The following is a 23,437-nucleotide window of genomic DNA, read 5'->3' on the forward strand; positions in this document are numbered from 1 at the left end:
AACAAAACACGGATTGCAGTCTAATGTAGATATTGCAGTCGTGGTAAACTGCAATATTGTTGTGATAAGACTGCAATATTCAATGAATAACACTGTAAGTTGCTAATGTAAAAATTAAAGATTTTCTATTTTACCTCTCTGTGTTTTAATTGATTCAACATAATGCTGCCACATGGCAGCTTGACAAGCACACGATTTTCAGATCCAATGGCCTAAAATGGTGGTATGGTGTCATAATAAAGAATGTTAGTATATGTATGTCTTTTGATTTTTATAGTTATTAGTTATTATTATTAGATTTTTCTAGCTCTTGTTTTGTTTAAACTTCTCAGTTAATTGTATAACATGTAAGCCAATCATAATAATAGTTTTTTCAGTTATTTATGTAGTTTATATATTGAAAGTGTACATATACACTTTTACCAACCAAAATGCATGATAAAATTTTGTGTCACGCTAAGTAAACTAAATGAATACTTTAACGTTTATTTACAAACTAACATATGGAATACTATAAAATTGCGCGTGGTATGAAATAAAGTACTAATAAACTGGTTTGATCTTTATGTGTGGCTGCAATAGCCAATAATCATATTAAATGTAATTAGGCCTTATTGTCATTTTGCCTAACAAACTGCGTTATCTGTTGTCACACTTTATGCGGCATTTAATTGAAATATGCTCAAAATCATGCAGGCCAGCCATTTTCCACGAGGCACATTTTCATATCTAACAAATCACCCTCATCTAACTTCCATCTTTCTTCTGTCGCCAATCTTTAACGTTTGTTCTATCGTTCCAGTTTAAGCCCCATTTCTATGTTTTCTTCGTTCCTATTAATAGAAACATTTCTTTTGAATATGAGATCTAAAAAAATTATTTTAAATAATTTGAGAGAAAAGAAAATAAAGTAGGAAAAAAATAAAGTAAATAAATGAATAGGGAATAAAATAAAAAAGAGAAAATGTGTTTTTTTAGCAAAAATAAAAAAAGAAAGAAATTTGCTCTTAGTAAAACAGCCCGGAACAACTCAACTATTATTTTTTTATTATTATAAATTTAGTATTTCATATATCCATCAATCAAGTTAATTATCATTATACTAATTCACACACATATGACTGTAAAAATCACATAGCAAGCTTTATATAAACAATCGCAAAAATAATTTTACACTCCTTCCGTTCCATTGAAGATAACTAACTCACTTTCCTTTTTTGTTTGTCTCAACCAAGATGACTCATTACTGAAAATGAAAACATTTTTCTCTCTACTTTACTCTCTCTTACTTTACTCTCTCTACTTTACACACAAAATAAAGTTGCATAAATTCTCGTGCCGTCCAAGGATGGGGTCATCTCTTCCTTGGGACGGAGGGAGAGTACTATATTAATTGGATGAGCACTGTCTTTATTTGTTGTATACATATTGTATAAAAGAATTGAAAAATAGATCATTCATTCAGACATTTTATAAGGTTTGTGAATTATTCATATAATATCATAGTATTTTTGGTATATTTTGTGAATTATTCTGCAAAATTCCTATCTTCAAAAAAAATTATTATTTCAAAATTTAGAATTTAGTTTCTTATCAAAGATTCAAAATCAATCGAGAAGAACAAAAATACGGCTTATGATATAAATGGGCCCCTCTATGGCATACGAATTAATTTGAAATGGATTAGTAAATAAATATTGTTAAAAACAAATGTTTTGAGTGTTCTTTTAGGATAAGCAATGAGGTTTGAGTTGATTATCAATATCTTTTTGGTTGGACCGGATTTCGAATTTTAGTTTTTGATTGGTTATAATTCATCCTCGGCCCAATAAGATATAATCTAACTAGTTTTTTTGCATGCATAAAGTTTCAAGGGTATATAACTAGTTTTTTTGCATGCATAAATAGTAAAGTTTTCTCAACGTATACCATAGTGTAAAAGTTGCACCAAAATTCATTAAATGCTTCCAATCTTGATGACATAATCAAAAATCTAAAACACGCTTAACTTATTTCAGTTTGGAAAGTTGTAGATTATGTACAGATTTTTCCTCAACTTTCTTTAATTCAAACATACTTGCCTTAATACAAATATCTTGATACTTGCCTTATTTACATGAACATATAAAACCTAATTCAGATGTGGAGCTATATTCACAAAAAAAAAACCCCCTAATTTTTCGAGATGAATCTATTTGCATAGTTAGGCTCCCAAAATGTGATAATTCTGATAAGTGTAGCAGACAAGACTTTCTTCATCATCATAAAAGTTATCTGCTGCGATCATATTGCCTTAACACAAACATCTTCAAAACTTGCCTTAATTTACATGAACATGACCAAATCTATTGACTCAATTTTATTTTGACTTGATTCTTACACAAAAAATGAATTATCCAAAACACTTTGTGGTAAAATTTTGGTAGTTTAATTAGGAGATTTATGCAATTTTGGGCGAGTAGTAGTAAAAATTTGGTAGTTTGGGAGATTGCGCAATTTTGATCCAATTTATGATTCAACAATTTGTAGGAGTGTGGAAGAATCAAAAGCATAAAAACAAAAAAACTGAATGGGGAATTAATCTGATATCAACGTTAATTGTCACAGTACATCATACTGATATGAAGATAGCATAAAAGCCCTAATTTTGGAGATGAATTTATTCACATAATTAGGCTCCCAAAATGTGATAGTAATTCTGGTAATCAATTGAAGAAGCCAATTGAGCTTCTTCTTCATCACAAAAGATATCTGTTTCAATCACAATGTCATCTGCTGCGATGAGTTGTTGAAGTGATAATGGTGAGGCTGCATCCATCACAAACTTATCTGCTGAGATTAGATTTGAAGAAGGAGAAGGTTGTTGATGAATTGACAATGGAGGGCCACAATTCTTCGGATTTTCTTCAACCTTTTTCTCCAACGAATTGGGCAATTGCTCCAATTGGTGGAGTTGCAGACCACCATCGTTGCCGTAAGGCAATATCCTCTTCGCCGCCGGAGAGGGGGCCGCGCGGTTGATGAGAGCATCGACGGAGGGATGGCCGAAGGAGTAGAGTTTGCCGGCCGGAGATTTCACCAGAATAGCGATCTCGAGGCCGCATAAGACGGAGAGCTCGGTGGCTTTGCGGAATAGGCCGCCGCGGCGCTTGGTAAAGGCAACTTGAAGACAGCTTTTCTTCTCGATTTTCTTGATTGGAATCTTCCTTCGACCAAGAGTTTTTTCTGAGGATTTTCCATAGAAATTAGAAAGTAAGATGTGTGAATGAATTGTTGGGTTAAGAATTCAATATTTATAGCCGTTTGGTTTGCTGTAATTAATCAAACTTTCCATCTTACTCTTTACTTACAGCTTGCCATACTGCAAAAAAAACTAAACTACATTATTTAATTTAGTTCTCCGCCTATTTGTAATACTATTTGTTTAATTATTTAACTAAATAGCATGTTTCATAGTAGTTGTATAGTATATTTCAGTAAAATAGAATATCGATGTGGATATTCATACGACGTGATTTCCATAATCATTTTCCAATAATCCAATTCTTTTACTGCTTCTATCTCACTATGAATCACATTATTATGACGATTTTATAACGATACGTAATTAGTATTTTATTATTTAGTAAACAATTTTGTATTGTTATTACAAAAATTTGTAACAAAAACTATATGATTTGGTTAAATTTAGGTATGCCCCACAACTATAAAAATTAATTTAAAAAATTATTAATTTGTATTTGTTCTCAATTATTCCCATGATAAATAAAATTGATTGTCGACGTGTATTATGTTGCTCATATTTTTCAACCAAATGATAATGTTTTCTGTTAGAGTTGAAGGTTGAAGAATGGTGAATGGCAGTTAAAACGGTTAAAGCGGTTAACTCAAGATTCAAGAATCCAAGAGTGAGATTGGAAGAGTATAAAGATATATTCCAGCTCAAGCCATCATCATTATTCAGTTCAACATTCAAGATTGAGAGTTGAGTTTCTCTCATATTCCACACACACAACACTTAAGCGTTTACATGAGTTCTTGTAATCTTGAGTGTAGATTGTTAGCTCGTTTCTGAGATTGTCTACGAGTGATGAATGTTGTGTAAAGATTGATCAATAAAGCTTTCCCGTTTCTCTCCCGTGGATGTAGGCTTTACGAAGCCGAACCACGTAATTCCTGTGTGTCTTGTGCATTCAAACTCTTCTCTACATTCCCGTGGTTTCTTGATCGTAGCAGCTCAAGGTTTGAGTCGGATTATAAGCTCACAAATTGGCGCCGTCTGTGGGAAGGAATCGATCCCACGACAAACTGCTATCGATCTCTGGGAAGTAGAAAGGATTTTCTTGTTCGAGATTTCTGATTGTGGCTGCTGCACGTTTTGTGTTTGGTGAAATGTCGACAGCCAAATTTGATCTTGAAAAGTTCACCGGGAAAAACGACTTTGGGCTATGGAGAATCAAGATGAAGGCTGTGATGATGCAGCAGGGATTGTGGGAGGTCTTGAAGGGAGGAAAGATCGATGCAGATCAGAAAACTGATGTCAAGGCACAAGATCTTCAAGACAAGGCATATTCCACATTGATTCTTAGCCTGAGTGATCGTGTATTGCGGGAAGTATCGAAGGAAGAGACAGCAACCGCTGTGTGGAATAAGCTGGAGTCATTGTATATGACAAAATCGCTCACCAACAGGCTTCTCTTGAAGCAGAGGCTGTTCGCTTTCAAGTTCACCGAATCAAGAGGCATTGGTGAACAGCTAGAGGAGTTTGCAAAGTGTATAGACGATTTGGAGAACATAGATGAGCCTATCAAAGACGAAGATATGGCTCTTATGCTTCTTAATTCTCTGCCAAAATCTTTCGAGCAGTTCAAAGATGCCATCCTCCTGGGCCGAGACTCAAAGGTAACATATGAAGAAGTCCACTCTGCCTTGAAGATGAAAGAATTCCAAAAGGCTGCTTCAAAACCGATTGACTCTGCATCAGAAAGCTTGAATGTCAAAGAAGATTTCAAGAAATCTGTAAAGAAGAAATCACAGAAGAAGAATAAACCTTGGGAAAAGAAAGGTGGAGATGACAAAGAAACTAGGTCGTGCTACCATTGTAAGAAGCCGGGACATATAAAGAAAAATTGTTTTGCATTCAAGAAGAAGCAACAAGAGCAGCAGGCTGCACCAAATACAGCAGATGTGATTGAAGAGGTTCAAACTGCTGAAGTATTGAATATTGCAGATGAAGATATAAGGAATGTGTGGATCATGGATAGTGGGTGTAGCTTCCACATGAGTTCTCACCTAGAATGGTTTGAAGATCTGCAAGAGTCAGAAGGTATAGTGTTGCTTGGAAACGATCAGGAGTGCAAGATTGTTGGCATTGGCAATATCAGATTAAAGATGGCAGATGGGTCCACAAGAATCTTATCTGATGTAAGATTCATTCCAAACATCAAGAGGAACTTAATATCTCTTGGTGTGCTGGAAAAGAAGGGATGCTCCTTTGCTTCCTCAAATGGTCAGATGAAGGTAATGAAGGACTCAAAAGTTGTTATTACTGCAATAAGAAAGAGGAATCTATACTACTTGCAAGCACAAGTGGTGAGTGGGGAGATCAATGCTATAAGCAAAGATGATCTCAATTTATGGCACCTGAGGCTGGGCCATGTATCAGAAGCAGGTTTGAAAACTCTTGCCAAGAAAGGAGTTATAAATGCTGAAACATCCACCACATTGAAGCACTGTGAAGAGTGTGTGATGGGGAAAAGCAAGAAGCAACCCTATGGTACTGGGAAGCACATATCAGAGAGGCCACTGGACTACACACACAGTGACATATGGGGACCCTCACCAGTCCAAACCATTGGAGGATGCAGGTACTTCCTGACCTTCATTGATGATTTCTCTAGGAGAATATGGATTTATATCATGAAAGAAAAATCTGAAGCCTTTGATAAATTCAGAGAGTGGTGTGTTGAAGTTGAGGTTGAAAAACAAACACCACTCAAATGCTTAAGAACAGACAATGGGCTTGAGTTCCTATCACATGATTTTGATAGCTTCTGTAAGATGAAAGGGATTAAACGGCATAGAACCGTGCCAAACAACCCCCAACAAAATGGGGTGGCAGAAAGGGCAAACCGCACCATATTAGAGAGAGTCAGATGCATGTTGTCAAGCTCAGGTATGCACAAGAGATTTTGGGGTGAAGCTGCTGCCACTGCAGTGTATTTGTTGAACAAATGCCCTTCCTCAGCCATTAATATGGAAACTCCAGATTTTAGATGGTTTGGATCTCATGGAGATTATACAAAACTGAAGCCATTTGGTTGCAAGGCTTTCTCTCATGTAAGAAGAAGTAAGCTTGAGACAAGGGCTGTCAAGTGTGCTATGTTGGGGTATCAAAAAGGTGTTAAAGGGTATAGACTATGGTCTATGGAGCCTGGAAACAACAGAGTTATCATCAGCCGGGATGTCACATTCAGAGAGAAAGAAATGCCATTCATTGAGAAGAATCTCCAGGGTGAGACAGCAAGAAATGATGATTCAGTGGAGGTGGAGCTTCTTGGGAAAGACAGCTCAGATTCTGAGGAAGACTCTGATACATATGAGGAAACTCATGGGGCATCAAATGGTGATGCAGAGCCTGGAAATGGAGGAGATGATCTCAGTAACTACCAGCTAGCCAGAGACAGAGTGAGGAGAGTGATAACACCTCCAGCAAGGTATAGCAACTCCAGCTTGATATATTATGCTCTATGTGTTGCAGAGGGGATTGAGTGCTCTGAGCCATTGAACTATAAAGAAGCACTGAAGAGCAGTGAGAGATCTAGGTGGATTAAAGCTATGAATGAAGAGATGGAGTCTCTCATCAAGAACAAGACTTGGGTCTTGGTGACTAGAACGAAGTTCCAGAAACTGATCGGCTGTAAATGGATATTCAAGAGGAAAATCGAAGCTGCTCTAGGCAACAAAGTGAGATACAAAGCACGGCTTGTTGCTAAGGGATATACACAGAAGGAAGGTATAGACTACAACGAGGTTTTTTCTCCGGTTGTCAAGCATAGTTCCATTCGAATATTGTTGGCCATAGTGTGTCAAAAAGATTGGGAGCTACAACAAATGGACGTGAAAACGGCATTCCTCCATGGTGAATTGGAGGAGAGTATATATATGGAGCAGCCGGAAGGTTTTATTCAACCTGGAAATGAGGATAAAGTATGCCTCTTGAAGAAGAGTCTCTATGGTTTGAAACAAAGTAGTCGACAGTGGAACAAGAGGTTTGATGAGCATATGCTAAGCATTGGTTTTAGCAGATCAGAGTATGATAGTTGTGTCTACATGAAGAAGAAAGATGGGAAGACAGTAGCTTACCTACTTCTCTATGTCGATGATATGCTCATTGCAGGGTCTGATATGTCTGAGATTGGAAGGATAAAATCTGATCTGAGTGCAAGCTTTGAAATGAAAGATTTAGGTGAGGCTAAGAGGATATTAGGAATGGATATTATCAGAGATAGAAGAAGAGGTACAATGTGGTTGACACAGCAAGACTACATCAGCAAAGTCTTGGAGAAATTTCAAATGAGTGACTCCAGATCAGTGTTGACTCCTCTAGGATCACATTTCAAGCTTAGTTCATAACAGAGGCCTAAAACTGAGGAAGAGAAGAAGGAAATGAGTGTTCTACCTTTTGCTAACATAGTAGGAAGTGTGATGTACACTATGGTATGCACTAGGCCTGACATAGCTCAAGCCATAAGCTGTGTGAGCAGATACATGACAGATCCGGGTAAGACACATTGGCAGGCCTTGAAGTGGATTTTGAGGTACCTAAAAGGGTCTGAGAGTGTTGGGATTCTGTATAGGAGGGGTTATGACTCAACAAAGGATGCAGCTATGGGATATTGTGACTCTGATTTTGCCACAAACTTTGATAATAGGCAATCACAAACTGGGTATATATTCACTTTATTTGGGTCTGCAATCTCATGGAAGTCTGGTCTTCAGTCAGTAGTTGCATTGTCAACAACGGAGGCCGAATACATTGCACTTGCTGAGGCTGTAAAGGAGAGTTTCTGGATAAAGGGAATACTTAAAGACTTTGGAATATATCAGAGAGCAGTGATTGTACATTGTGACAGCAGTAGTGCTATCAGCCTATCTAAGCATCAAGTGTTTCACGAGAGGAGTAAGCATATAGATGTGAGGCTTCATTTTGTGAGGGATGAAGTGAATAAAGGTGAAGTAAAGATTCAGAAGATAGGCACAGATGACAACCCTGCGGATATGCTTACTAAAGTTCTGCCAATATCCAAGTATAGTCGATGCTTGGAGTTGGTATCTGTGGTACAGAGGTGATAGAGACATGGAAGGAGAGAAAGGGACAAGGGATTGCTCATTATTCAACCTAGGTGGAGATTTGTTAGAGTTGAAGGTTGAAGAATGGTGAATGGCAGTTAAAACGGTTAAAGCGGTTAACTCAAGATTCAAGAATCCAAGAGTGAGATTGGAAGAGTATAAAGATATATTCCAGCTCAAGCCATCATCATTATTCAGTTCAACATTCAAGATTGAGAGTTGAGTTTCTCTCATATTCCACACACACAACACTTAAGCGTTTACATGAGTTCTTGTAATCTTGAGTGTAGATTGTTAGCTCGTTTCTGAGATTGTCTACGAGTGATGAATGTTGTGTAAAGAGTGATCAATAAAGCTTTCCCGTTTCTCTCCCGTGGATGTAGGCTTTACGAAGCCGAACCACGTAATTCCTGTGTGTCTTGTGCATTCAAACTCTTCTCTACATTCCCGTGGTTTCTTGATCGTAGCAGCTCAAGGTTTGAGTCGGATTATAAGCTCACATTTTCCTTATGGGTAGACTACATTGTTTAATTCATCGGTATAACATCAATATCGACATATGTATTTTCGGCTCCCATAATATATCAAATTTCACCAAAAAAACGTATACTTGAGAACAAATACAAAATTCATGGTTTTCTGACTAATTTTCAAAGTGGCGGACATACCCTAAATCTACAAGACTTCATTATTTTCTAACAATTTTATAATAATAATAATAATAATAATGTATAATAATTATAACAAAAATAAAAATGATAAGTATGTCTTTAATTTTAAATACACACGTGTTTAATTATATATATAGAGAGAGAGGTGGAAGATTGTTTGACAGTAAGATTGTATCCTATTTACTCTTTTTGGTGGCACCACTTAATTACATGCTCGTAAATGATTTTACAAATGTGTAAAACAAATAATACTCCTTCAATACTTATTTCAGTATAAGTTTAGCTATTTATAAATAATAAATATAGTATGAAATATTATTTTATCCAGGAAAAGAGAATGATAAAGTTCGAATATCATATATTAATAAAATAAAAATAATAATATTATTAAATTTTATTTTATTTAGTTTAGTTAATTTAATTGCTTTACATAACAAATCCACTTCTTTTCGTTTTCCCAGTCAAAATCCATTCTCTGGATAAATAAATACATATAGAGCGAGAGAGAGAGAGAGAGGGAGCTGAATATTGAGAGAAGGGGAAGATTGTGTGATATAAGAGAAAGGGTGGTGGGGGTAAAGGGAATCCCCACAGCCTCTGTAGTAGATCTATACAGGAGCGATATTCCAAGATACCATTCTAAATTCCAAGCCAAGGAGATAACCAGATATCCTTTCTCATACTTAATTCCGCCATTCTTCCTCTCCTTGCTTACTTATCAACGTGGATTACCAATTAATTACTCCACACAATCAATCACTCAGACACAGTGAGGTTTGAATTTGTATGCAATGCTGGAATTGAGAGCTGGGAGGAGGTGCTACTCCGAGGCGGTGGAGGGAGTGAATGTGGGATTGGCTTTTGTTGATGCGCTCATTGGATTTGTAGCTCTCTATAAGGTAATTAAACTCTTTTTTTTTCGTTATGTTTAGTATCGTGAATTGGTCGAGTGAGTGATTCTTTAATCGAAATTTGGATTTTTTGCTGTTTTGATTTTATGTTAGTTTCTAGCGGATGTTTTTTTCGTTTATCATTGGCTGAGGTGGATGTGATGAATGACAATTGGGGAAAAGATCAATCATAATTATCAATTTGATTCTGACTGAACATTGAATGCCTGAAGCATAGAGAAGACCGATGCCCTAGGCTGCCTTATCAGGAACTGTCTGTGTCAGCATTTCCATATGTTTGGCAACTCATTAATGAGACGATATGCCATTTTGTAGGAATGAGATGGGGTCTGAATTGAGTTGCTAACTTTTTAATTTGAAATAACCACAGATTTTCCATCCAATATGTTTAATCATTAATTCTGTTACCTAATTCATGATTTTGATGTTCATACCGTGTTTGGAATTTCTATGTGAAACATTGAAATACTGAAGTCTGATATATTGTTTTTGGCTGGATTTGTAAAATCATTGTTATAACGCGTTATTTTATTTGTGAAGATTCTATCTGTAAAATCTGCCGTCTAGCGGCGTGTTTATGGCTTGATACATGCCAAAACTGGCTTGAAGAATATTTACATAGCTGTCAATAACCGTCCCAGGTTCTAACACGAGTGCTGCCTTTTAGTGGTGCATTTAGGGCGTAATAACTGCAAAAATAGTGTGACGAATATTTAGATAGCTTTCAAATGACCTTCAGGATTTCCTCGTGAGTAGTTAGTTGCTCGTAAAGCATTAGTACCAAGACAACAGATTTGCAATGCATTCAGGCCATTTTCGAGTGTCAGCATCACCACTAAACTTGTCATCAGTGTCACCTGTTTTGGTCTTAGCTTTTTGTTGCACCTTTTGAGGATGATAGTGGTGCTGGTTCACACAATTCACAATCACATTCCGGATGCTCTGGATCTGATTGAATGATGACCAAATAGAGTGGTTTTATGGGATATTTTTGAACTGTTACAATATTTTTATAGAAATATTTATCTAGCTATATTTTGCAACCATTGCAAAAAATCCAGGGTGATCTAGACCTATTACAAGAGGAAATTGGCATAATCTTAAATGCTTCATATATTTTCACAAAAAAAACACTATGCTTCCTAATCAGCTTATCCTCTGAACTTCTTAGTCACACTGTTTATTTATCTTCCTAAAAGATATGGTCTTTTCTGCTTCATTGATTCTATATGCTCTATATCTTGCTTGTCCTATATTGGACCTGGATATTGTGGTGTTCATAAAACATGTATCCCATTTAAATAACATAGTGTTACATCGTAATCTCAAAGCTTTTTTTATTAGAAAATCCCGTCTTTACAAATCCTTTAAGCAAGAGAATTTTTTTATGTAGATTCTGCTGAAATTGTTAAACGCATTGGCTTAAAACTCCAAGAATTACATTCTTGTATGAGAGCTTAATATTATTTGCTCTATCAATATGTAACTACGATAAATTAATATTGATTGCACGTTCCTTTTATTATGATTCTTTTGAAGTATTGGCTTTAGTTCTTACATTCTTTCATATGGGATTTTCTACCATTCTTCCAGTTGATTAGAATTCATTCAAGGAATACACAGCTTGGATGGACTCGGCAAAAGGTAAATACTTTTGTATTTCAGTGATGTCCTTTTATTGAATTAGTTCTTTTCATAATTCATATAATGCAACTTTTTGCTGAATAAATGATATTAAATTGACATTAAATATTGTGAGAGTTTTTGTATTTAGTGCATAACACTGTAGATCTTGGCCAGTAAACTGTTTCTTCCTGCTCAGTGCTTAATCTATTATATTATTTTTAGTTGAACTGTTTTGAAATCTGTAATTTATCGGTATCTAGATTGCTATCTTGTTAGCAATTTTCTCTCATGTCATCATATCTATGATTCTTTAGTTGGATGCTTCATATTATACTTTGAGCCCATTCAAATTTAAGTGGCTCGATACATAAAACTGCAGTAGTAATTGCATGAGTTGCATATTAGTTTTCTTTTTTGCTTTTGAGATGTTAGAAATCAGTTTGGGAAATGTATGTGACCATATTGACTGGTATCTGTTTAAATGAATCTGATCACTATTCCTTTTGATAATAATTTCAGGTCATTCATCTACTGATTGGGTCGTCCAATCTCGGTGAGGATTACTAATGTTCTGGTCATTGGTTCCAATGTGGTCTTTTAGTTGATTAATTCCAAATGAGCCATGCATGGCATGCAGCATGCTTGTGATCTTGTATGTTTGGCAAAATAATTCTTTTTTATTACAACTTTGGTAGTCCTTTTAGAAGCACATGTTGTTAAACTAAACAGGCTCCACACTGTCAATGTTTCACAAGCAACCCATTACGGCACTAACAAAATTGAAAATTTCATTTTCAGGTTATTTCCTTTATTTTGTATTAAATCTGGTTGCTGCTTGTAAGGGTTGGATTTGCTGGTCGTATTCCTGTGGTTTTGTTGTCATGGGTAGGGTAATCTTTCAACCTGTGGTGTGATTATTGTTTTCAATACTCATAATGATAGTATGAAGAAATACTTACCCCAATGATATTTTTATTGGCAGCCTTCCCCAAAATTCTGTTTATTGCAGCATTCCTCCTGCTTTTGTCATTTTGGTAAGTTCTCTCATATCTTGACAAATTTAATAACTTATTTCTACTTATATGTGATTAATATGTTCTTACTTTTAAGTGGAGTGCTATGTTGTATAGTGTGTAAAGTATTAGTAGCAAGTGCCGATTTTATGCAACCATATCTTGCAATCATCTTATGTACTTACCAGCTAACAAGTGCTGATTTTATGCATTACAACCGAAGAGACTCTGAGTTAAAGGTTGCCTCACCATTTTGCAGTCTCCTCATATGTAACCTTTTATTTAGTACTCTATATAGTTTACCAATTACTTATTGCTGGAATATCTGTTTTGATGATTGAGCTAAAAAAGCTGGCGATCTCACTTAACTAAGATTGGCCTCATTTGGGGTTTAATGGTTTGCAGGGTAGACCTCTGTCATCACCCAAACGATGAAGAGGAAGATGAGGATTGTAATCCCCACGAAGCTCTGCTTGAGAAGATGAACAAAACTAGTCCACAGACTAATGGAAACCGAAGGTGCTGCACCTTCAGGTTACCTCATATTGGAAGCCGTCAAAAGATTGTGATTGTGGTAAGAAGCAACTTTCACTATAGATCATCGTTTTGGAATCTCTATAATCTAAATCTAACTTACCCAACAAATTATTCCCAGGTAACAGTTTTAGTTTTTGCAATAATGATAGCATCATCAGTGCTGATATGGATTGGGATGGATAGCAGTCCTATCGAGTCTGCAGTTGTTGCTCAGGCATGTAATCATGGTTCTTTTACTTTATATCAACAAACTATTTTCTTTACACTCTGTTATATTGCTTAGATTCTAAGTCTTGTAGACTTATTTCGTGTGGATTCTCATGGTGAGTTTCTGACTTGGGAATACAACACTTCTGCATCAAATCTCTCTTGCAGGTATATGTAGATCTTATTGCCGTGATTGTCCTTTTACTTGGAGGAGCCTTGGCATGCTATGGTGAGCACAAAGAATTCTTCATTTGTTTCCTGATGTGGAAACAAATGCATTTTGGCCTCTCTTCTATTAACATGTCTACTACTATTCTTTTTATTCATCTAACATATTCGATGTCCAGGAGTTGTATTATTCTTGAAAATGAAAAAAGTGAGATCTGAGCGGGCTTCGTCTGAAATGTGGAAGGTAGTTACGTGATTCTGATGTTACGCCTTGGTTTACTCATTTATTTTCACCTAAAATTACCTCTCATGTCTTCCACTGCATCACAGGTTGCCGGTTTGGCTGTTGTCTCCGTTATTTGTTTTACGTCAAGTGCTTCGGTGGCAATTGGTACTCAAATACCTGTAAGTCCTTCTTGCTGGCTTATTAGTCGACTTATCAACTTCCTTTTTCCTGTATATTGCATGACTAACATTCTCCGTTCTGCAGCTGTTTTATGACTGGGATGAACGACATATGGATGGTATCCGTACTTCGTTTCTTCTTGTTTTGTATTACTTCATAGGTACGTTAATTATACCGACCCTCTAAATTGCGTTATTTATGTATTTTAATCTGCATCCTAGTCTGGGTTTACCATCATCCATTGCCCTGCCATGAAAGTGAAGCTGTGTTTCCAGGTTCATCAGTGCCTTCAGCAGTTATTTTATTTCTAATGAGAGAATTGCCACCTCCCCTCATCAGTAACACTAGGCGCGAAGAATCAACAACGATAACATTCATGCATGACGGCTCAGCGACAGCAGCTCAACGACCGAGCTGGACTAGAGCAACTCAGAATCAGGTTCTAACGCTTATTATGCCTGCCTTGTAGATGCATATAGCAACGGTTCAAGGGTCGATCCATCTGCTCTTTAACTGCTCGTTACATATTTGAAACGGGATGAATGCAGGTATCGAGGGCAAGCCCCATATGATGTGACATGTTGGACCCGGCTCGTGTTTTTGCATGCAAAGAACTGCGTATGAAACTATGCATGAAAACCAAGAAAAAGAAAAGATTTAGAAGGCTCAGTGAGGCGTACAGCCGCAAGGCTGCCTTGTGTGAGCCTTTTTAGTTTGATAGCTTTGTCTCTCTTGTACATAGCAATGCTATTCTCATACTTAAATTATGGTTAATGCATGAAACTGTTTTTATGAGTTTCCTTTTTGTAAGTTTCCTATATATTGATGTTTACAAACTTAAGCAATGCAAAAAGGCACAAACGAATGCCATAATCAAAAGTGCTTAAGAAGCAGCAAATGTGGAGTCTAAAATAATTTGAGAAAACTATATGGCCCAATTTAAACACAACTATGCAATGGCATGAGGCATATGAGAAAGAAGAAGAATATTGGCATATTTTCCAACATTCTATGAATGAATGTGAAATTTGCACTGATGAATAATGGTCGTCTTTCATTGTGGTTGTAGTCTTGTATCAATTATAAGAACATCATTCCTGAAATTTGATAGCGACCATAATTTTGTTATATAACTCAACACAAGGCCAATATCAAAGCCATTTTCATGGTTTAACCATCAAAAAGCATCCATTATTTACGTTATACCAATAAAACAATGTTATATTATGTCAACAAAGACAGTTTGGCCGAGTGGTCTAAGGCGCCAGATTTAGGCTCTGGTCCGAAAGGGCGTGGGTTCAAATCCCACAGCTGTCAGAAATTTTTTATTTTTTTGTTAAATTATTATTTGTTGTTTAATAGATGAGCAAATTTAATGCAAAGGTTATGAAGGTAAGAATTTGTTATAAACCTTTTCATCAACATCATAATCATTAAGTGAACAAGATTCCACAACTAAGACAGCTTTGCCATTTGCCACAGTATCAATCTACTGTCAAGCTTGAATTCTTTCATTTTGCCATAATCATTTTCTTCATATGCTCAACCATCATCATCATGATCCATTATTGGCCAATGTTTCAATCAAGAAAACTGAAGTTGCTACTTGATATAAGGTCATCATCTTTTCCATTCACTATTTCTTCAGTCAAATGCTTACAAAAACCACCCCCCAAAGAGGAAATTGAATGCAAGGCCAACAGATTGGGGGATTATAATTCATACAGACATAAGCCTAAGATAATTATTACAGTACATTTCTTGAAACAACTAAAATACCTTCATCTCCTCATTAGTCACATCAAAACCTAGTAAACTCCGAAACATGTAACTCCTGACGACGAAGGCAGAAATATATCAAACAATTCATCATCTTTTTTTTTCTAAAGTTGATCAAAGAGCTAGGAAAACAAAGAGTAAAATGTTATCAGCTGATGATCATTTTGTTGAGGTATTCAGCATGCTGAGGAAAATACTCCAATAGCTCATCCTTTGTCACCCATAAGTAATCTTCACATTTTCCAACATTGATCTTGCTCGTAGCGATGAGTTGACTTTTGAAAAAGAATCGCTGACAAATGAAAAAGTATTTAGCAAAATATAGCGCCGCCTTTATGAATGGTGGGTGTCTTGGCTCTATATAACACAGCTTCAGACTTTCGAAGGCAAAAATGGAATAAAGATAAAAAAGGAAATGGCTGGAAAAAACAAGGCAAGTACCTTAGAAGGTGCATCAACCTTGTCATTTCCTGCTGGCTGTATTACTGTATGGCCCATTGGAGCATTTCCAACGAAATAAGTTTTCGAAAGATCTCCCACAACAGATTCTAGAGCAGATTCAGCACACTGCAGAAATATCAATTTGAAACATGATGAACCATAGTTATAAGGGGGAACGTGATGAACCATAGTTATAAGGGAGAAGCTGAATTACCTTGCGTAGTGTTGGTTCAGAGACGTAAACCTTCTCAGGGAAGTGCCAGACAGGTGTTCCATTAGAATCAAATGAAGAGCCATATAAAAGAAGATAAAGCCTCCGGTCAAGTGCTCTCTGTAGTGACCTGTATGATAATAAATATACACTTGTTACTGCTCTAATCATATGCAGCAGTGCACATCATCATCACTGACAAAACTCAATTATCAAATTTATAACGACATTGTGCAGAGACCATATATCAATCTCTCTGAAACACCATTAGAATTGGAAAACAAGCACTTGGGTACTATGATATTCATTTCAGAAATATAAGAGGGACTGGTGAATATGAGATTCATCTGCAAGAGGAAAAAGGCTCAGGGGTTCTACTTTCAGCACTTAAAATGAAAAATCTGAAAGGTTTTGTCCAATTCCATCAAGCATACAGACTTACAAGCAATCACCACAAATATTCACCAATATGATTTTTTTAAAGACAAACATCTACTACAGCAATGAGGATTACTTTTTATCATTGGTTTTATCTGCTTCAGTGATCCGTGGAGCCGGCGTATACTCAATATGATGATCTCCTTGTCCTCTGCATGTCATAGTCAATGCATTGATAAATTTATTGCAAGGTTTAAACAAAAAAAATTTAACCACATAAATAGTTGCCAACATGTATATCTCTGATCAAACTAAACACTAAACAGAACAGCAAACATGAGACAATTCATCTTTGAATCTTTGACATTTAATAAACTTATGTTATATTTACATACTCGACAAAAATTGACCATCTCAGAACTATTTCTATCAGCACTTCTCCAAATACTTACCAAGCAATCATCCCAAACTCTATTCAAGAGATTCAACAAATGCTCTTCATTAGTTCTTCAACACTTTCTTCTTTCAGATGTGTAGAATGCAAAGATGTCATATTACAGCTAATAAAATAAATATTTTATATTAAAAATCCCAATCATTAGAACATGTATCAAATAGAACAGAAATTAGGAATTTTACATAACAAGCCAAAACGATTGTTATGCGTAGTATACACTATCTCCCACTAGCATTTGCTGACGAAGCTTGGTTACAAACTACATACCTATTGAAGAACCATATTAAACATAGGAAAACACAAATGGCAAACCAGAACAGCCAAAAATGAGAGTAAATGAAAAGAGAAAAATGTACCTTGCATTAGATTTCTGCAAGAACGAATCAGGATATTCTTTTCTATACTGCTGTTGCCATCGGAACCTAAATTCAAATCCCAGCTCCCATACATTACCATTTGTTACAATAACATTTCAACTAATACAGGATGCAGATTCTTAGAAACAAAATCTGTATAATACTATAATATACATCCAACCACTCATTCTCACAGAAAATCAACAACTCTAAATATCCCCACCTCCCTTCTTCACTCACGTAAAAGAATCTCATTCACTTGCCAAAATTATCAATTAATCGCAACCCCCAGCCTCACTAGTTAGAGCAATACGCTATTTGAACAACCGACATTAAATTAGAGGACTAGCTTTTCCATTCCAACTTGGTGTTGAATATCCTGATGAGAACAAGCAACTAAATCAAGCGAATCAAAACAAAGAAATGGCTTACGAGAATTCGTGAAATGCATAAACGACCGGATCGATTTTTGGTATCACAACCGGAAGCCTCTCGAACAGTACGGAAGCAACGATCTTCTCGCCGGATGGCGATGTAGAGAAGGCGCGCGCAGCCGTGAGTAGAGGCCGAGCTAGTAATCTCGAATGCGCCACAGTTCGTTGCATTTTCCTCCGAATCTGAAAGCGATAACACGAGCAACTATAAATCCGAGCTTGAAAGTGCGAGATTCAAAAACCCTAACGCGAGGAGGGAGAGGAAGTGAGGGTTTTACCGGCAAGTCGACAACCGCCTTCTGATACTCCGTTATTTTACGAGTACATCTTTTTTAAAAATCAAGTCTTTTTTATATTTGACATGTATTTATAAAATTAAAAAAATAATAGTAGTCGCTACTTTTTTTACTAGGTTATTCGTTTTTATAGAGTATTTGTATTTTTATTAGTAGCTTTATTTGTTTAAGACTTGCCTCTTTTTATATAATCCAGCACACTCTTCAATTTCCCTTTTTCCTAATCCTAATGTGAATAAATTGAAAGAACAAATAATGTAAGTTTATTTAATAGTGGGGTTTCAAAAATAACAGCTTATGTTACAACTCCAAAATAAATAAAAAAAACTACTCCCTAGTTAATTTTGCGACTGTAATATAATCGGAGTAGAAAATTTCTAGTTTTATTCTCTTCAGAGTAGATAGAAAATAAAAGATTTGGATTAACAGAAAATAAATAAAAATAGAGGCTTTTTCCCTTAGAGTAGGTAATGGTGATCCACAATCTGATCCCTGCTATCTGAGGAGTTGTTTCAGTCACCAGCTTGAATTTTACATCCATGTCTTCGAAGTAGCACGGGGATCTGCATTCGATCAAGCCCGCCTCAACACTCTGCTCTAGTCATTTCTCTCCTTATTGGTAAAAGCAGACGACCTTGTTATTTTTCAATGTGGCAACGTCATACAAAGGAGGCCAATCCTTTTTCTCTGCAGCAGCGTCTTTCAGAGTCATGCATTACATCGAACATCCATGAAAATATCATCTGCAGACTATATAGTGATTGAGTTGTAACGTGCTAAATCCATATGATGAATAAAAGAAGAGTGAGGATCACAGTTCTATGTTTGAACTTTTGAATAGTGGCTAGTGAAAATGCTTCTGTTTCGCACCTCCCAGCACCGGAAGAAGTCCTTTGATGGCCATCAAACTGACTCATTTTCACCTCTTATTCTGTGTGCAGACCAACTTGAAAAAGGCACCCTAAAAACACTCAAGACATAAATTGAATTTTGTTTATTTTAAGTACATAAATAATACACGAACAGCGTAAAGAATGACTAAAAGCCAGATATTCCCAACAAGAAACAACTTTACCTGACAGTAAATGGACTCTTGCATACAGAGGATTACTGTCCAGAATTCCAAATCCAACCACTTCTCATACTGCATAATGTACAATAAGTGAATATATTGATTCAATAGACCAATATCACTATCACATTAAAGCACATGATGCGAAACATATTTTCTATATTTTCCCCATTAGACTACACATTTTTATGTAAAGTATAACTCATCAATTCGTGTTTTTATCGGAGTAGGATGTGAAAAGCTGTGTGAAATTTCCAGAACTTTTCACCCGGTCGGGTGAATTTGTGGAGTTAAAATTCCACCCGTCCGGGTGAGACCCAGAAGGCAGCGCGAGTCCAGGAAGGGTCGATTTCCTGTCACCCGGCCGGGTGATTTTTCACTTGTAAAATTCCACCCGGCCGGGTGGATCAATTTTAATTGCATGTCAGCAGTTCTTGCTTCAGTTGATGAATAAAAAAAAGGGAAAAGGGACGGTACTGGAGGGACAGAACAAATATGATGAAATTGGGCAATTAAAACAAGGTAGATACGTGGCAGTTTAAAAAAGGAGTTGAGGGAAGTTTAATTGGAGTATTTTAATGCCCAAATATTCAACATTCTGGGTGGAGACGACGGGGGACGAAATTGGAGAGGAAGAAAGAAGGAAGAAAGGAGGATTCCACATCCAATCTTCATCACCTCGGAGAAGGACTATCACCGGCCATCGAAGAACACCATTAACTCTACGGTTTTTCTTCTTTAGCATGTGTGGCTAGTTTTTCTCCATTGCTCCTAACACTAGTAGGACGAATTTATTGTAGAGATTATATATTTAATCATTTGCTTTGGTTTTCGTCTATGGTTCGGATTTTATTTATGCTATGTTTTTATGCATCAAATGTAGTATATTATTTGCCTCTTTCTAATGTCTCTTTAACTTGGAAATTGGATGAAAAGTTAGATGAAAAGCTTGTGAATTTTACCTTGTTCAGAGATAAATGCATAAGTGAATATTGATGTAAAAAAGTCTTCGAAGTTGAATTAATACTTACTACGCATCCGTGGAAGTTTAGTTTGATGAGAAGATGTTTATGTGTTAAGTGTTCAGCTAACCATAATATTTGTTGGCTTTGAGAAGTTAGTCTAGTATTTACCGCGCTTCCGCAGGAATATTAGTCTAACGAGTAGGTACTTGTGGCTATGTGTTCAGCTAGCACTAGTACTATAATTCTTAAAGTATGTTTAGTACTTTTAGAGTGTAAAATTGATACATCGTTCTCAATAGCTTATGAATTTGAATTTAGAGTTTATACAATAATGATTCATCCGAATGTTGTTAGGAGCAATGTTCTTCATCTCTTGAGTTTTCCTATTTTCATTCTTTAGTTGTAAAATTGTTTATTAATCTTGTCAAACCTTATTAAATAATCATACGTCTCCCTGTGGTTCGACACTCTTTTACTACAACTGCATCTGCACTCTTGCAGAAAGGTTGTAATTTTAGAGCTATTTAATTTAATTGTGTGTTATTAATTCATTGATATAAAAGCTCGAAAATTACACATCAGCACACAGCTGCCATATGTTTTAGCTGATTTTTCTGCATTTAGAAAGAGACAGCTAATTCTCGATACCCTTCAAACCTACGGGCAAAAGTAAAAGAGAAGCAAATGAGATTCCATAAGACCGCATGAAAACGTTCAAAACCAGTACTTGATCCTAAACCTTAAAGCAGAAATCCTCAATGCCACCAGTGGTATTGCAAGATTATAGTTTTCTACCAAATGAAATGTGTCTGTTTATGCATATTTATGCTATGTTGATAAGCCTATTCTAATAAACTTGAAGGCACTTTCTTACCACTGTTCATGGCCTAGAAATGTTTGAAGTAATCAACGACGACGTTGTTAAAGGTGTTGATAAGGCTGAAATTTAAACATTTTGGCAGATAATAAGTCGAAATGTATCAAGCACAGTGGCACACACACCACAATCTTCAAAACATGCATGGTCCAGTAAAACAAAGCGATACTCTTCATATACTTAGCTTATCCATCCACCAGCTTCAGCTGGTCGCATCCACTCGTCCTCCCTGCAAGTACAGTAAAAAGGGGAGGCCTAGTTCTTCTTTCCCAACTTCAGAATACAATATTCATCAGCATTGAATGGCCTAATGCAGAGAAGCATGTAAACGATATTGCTAAATTAGTAGTTCCGATAATAAGTGGAGGGACAAAGTGAGAATGTATGACCAAAATTTCAATAATTCATCTAACTTATTTAAGGTAGACACATATTCATCTTGATACAACTCATGAAACCATTGAAAGAATCTAACAAATAAAGCTATATATGCAAAACACTCCCACATCCATCATAAATATGCATACTTCAATTCTGGATTAAAGAAACAGGTAAAATGTGTATACTTCAATTCTGGATTTTGCCAAAGATAGCTACTTTAACAAGCTCATACTTACAAAAACCACACAAATGGAGAAAATTGAACACAAGCCTAATCGGTTGGGGGATCATTCTTCAAGAACTCATCGATAGTAGAGGGAAACACAAGCCCACCAAAACCATCATCCGAATGCAAAAAAGCAGCTTTCCTCAGCAGCAAATGCACCAACCTAAACGGCTCCTTGCTCTCACCGCTGCAGAAATGCTTAATCCACCGCTCCAATCTCTCCAATTCCTTCACATTCTTGGGACCCTTCACTCCCACAATCTTGTCGTAGAACTCATCATCGTTGCAGCACCCTAATTGATGAGTTCCCGCATCGGATAGGCGCAGGAGCTGCATCAGGAGCTCGATATCATCGTCAAGATCGAGTCTTTCAGGCTGATCAGCTCTTTCTTCGGCTTCTGTTTCTGCTTCGGCTTCGTGGTGATTGGTGGGTGGGGAATTGAGGGGTTTTGTGATGAATTCTTGTGGGGCTTGGCTTTCTTGGACGTGGGAGGCGATTGAGCTGGATTGGTTGCAGAGGTAAATTGGGGTGCCAAGAGATTCTGTTTCTTGTGTGGTGTTGATGATTTCCTGGGGTTCTAACGGCGGCGGTGGTGGCAGTGGAGGTTGGAGAAGGGTGGAGGGTCCTGCTGCTGCTTCATCGTTTTCAAGTTTGAGCCTTTTTTCGAGGTGTTTGAGAGAGGTGAAAAAGGGGGGAAATGGCTTATGTATTCTGACCTTGATTTGATCGAATTCCAAGGAATCAAATTGTTGTTTTTGAATGATTTGGGTATTCATCCATTCCGGTTTATAATGAAATTTTCGGATCACCTAAATTTAATATTTTGTTCATATTTTTTTAACTAAATGACATTTACTTTATAAATTAGAAAATTTTGTTTAACTCACCATATGGTAACATTCACAAATAATTTTTCAGCTCAGATATGATTTTATCACAAATTTAGAAAATTTTGTTTAACTCACCATATGGTAACATTCACAAATAATTTTTCAGCTCAGATATGATTTTATCACAAATTTTTTATCTTAGAATAATTGATAATAAACACAAACTTCATGATATTTTAAGTTTTGATCTTCAAATTGCATAATAATTCAGACTTTGTTAAATCCTACTCCCCTCGTCCGATTCAATTTCGACCATTATCATAACTGAATCGTATTCCTTTTTTTTTCCTCCAACTTTATTTGAATAATCATAATAACAATTTAATCTTTTTCATTAATTTATTATCTCTCACATTTAACATTGTTTCATTTATCTATTTCATCTTCTTTTTTTGTTTTATCCCTTTTCACTTAATTAACTAAACATTCATTTTTTTAGTTTTGGTGAAAAAATATGACACTGTAGCTAGAGGGTGTAAGAGTATCCACAATAGGGAGCCGCAGCTCTCGGGCATGGGACTTGGCCGGGCCGCGGCTCCTATAGTGGAGGACAAGCAGAGCTGCGGTGGGGGATAGCCCATGGGCGCACCGAGCAGTTGGCCGGGCTGGGGCTCTTGGGCGCGAGCCGCGGCGCCCTATTGTGGCGACCGAGAGCCGCGGCTCAGCCCAAGTTTTAATTTTTTTTCTTATTTATTTCTTATAAATATACCCATTATTCTCAATTTTTTAACCCCATTCCAATCTCCACTCTTTTCATTGTATAATTTTCCCCTTTCTATAAT

General features: G+C 36.4%; 3 protein-coding genes and 1 non-coding gene across 4 annotated transcripts; 2 read left to right on the forward strand and 2 right to left on the reverse strand.

The window, feature by feature from the left end:
- Positions 1 to 2,671: 2,671 nt before the first annotated feature.
- On the reverse strand, positions 2,672 to 3,334 carry LOC121757404 (agamous-like MADS-box protein AGL28). Its single transcript, XM_042152957.1, has 2 exons — positions 3,328 to 3,334; positions 2,672 to 3,225 (listed from the first exon to the last, which is right to left on the reverse strand). The coding sequence occupies exons 1-2, from the start codon at positions 3,332 to 3,334 to the stop codon at positions 2,672 to 2,674; spliced, it is 561 nt and encodes a 186-aa protein (XP_042008891.1).
- Positions 3,335 to 9,505: 6,171 nt separating this feature from the next.
- On the forward strand, positions 9,506 to 14,686 carry LOC121758372 (tobamovirus multiplication protein 1-like). Its single transcript, XM_042153783.1, has 13 exons — positions 9,506 to 9,922; positions 11,528 to 11,578; positions 12,080 to 12,113; positions 12,359 to 12,445; positions 12,543 to 12,594; positions 12,979 to 13,147; positions 13,229 to 13,324; positions 13,486 to 13,546; positions 13,665 to 13,729; positions 13,816 to 13,890; positions 13,976 to 14,051; positions 14,167 to 14,330; positions 14,440 to 14,686. The coding sequence occupies exons 1-13, from the start codon at positions 9,815 to 9,817 to the stop codon at positions 14,461 to 14,463; spliced, it is 1,062 nt and encodes a 353-aa protein (XP_042009717.1). The 5' UTR covers positions 9,506 to 9,814; the 3' UTR covers positions 14,464 to 14,686.
- Positions 14,687 to 15,128: 442 nt separating this feature from the next.
- On the forward strand, positions 15,129 to 15,208 carry TRNAL-UAG. Its single transcript has one exon. It is a non-coding gene; the product is annotated as a tRNA-Leu (tRNA).
- A 289-nt stretch (positions 15,209 to 15,497) lies between these two features.
- On the reverse strand, positions 15,498 to 18,297 carry LOC121759694 (39S ribosomal protein L46, mitochondrial-like). The gene is made up of 7 exons (XM_042155366.1): positions 18,226 to 18,297; positions 17,946 to 18,130; positions 17,514 to 17,579; positions 16,837 to 16,911; positions 16,326 to 16,452; positions 16,112 to 16,237; positions 15,498 to 15,962 (listed from the first exon to the last, which is right to left on the reverse strand). Exons 2-7 carry the CDS (start codon positions 18,116 to 18,118, stop codon positions 15,819 to 15,821), a joined length of 711 nt encoding a protein of 236 aa, XP_042011300.1. The 5' UTR covers positions 18,119 to 18,130; positions 18,226 to 18,297; the 3' UTR covers positions 15,498 to 15,818.
- Between the last annotated feature and the right edge of the window lie 5,140 nt (positions 18,298 to 23,437).

This window comes from Salvia splendens, chromosome 12 (assembly GCF_004379255.2).
Source record: "Salvia splendens isolate huo1 chromosome 12, SspV2, whole genome shotgun sequence".
Taxonomy (NCBI): Eukaryota; Viridiplantae; Streptophyta; class Magnoliopsida; order Lamiales; family Lamiaceae; genus Salvia; species Salvia splendens.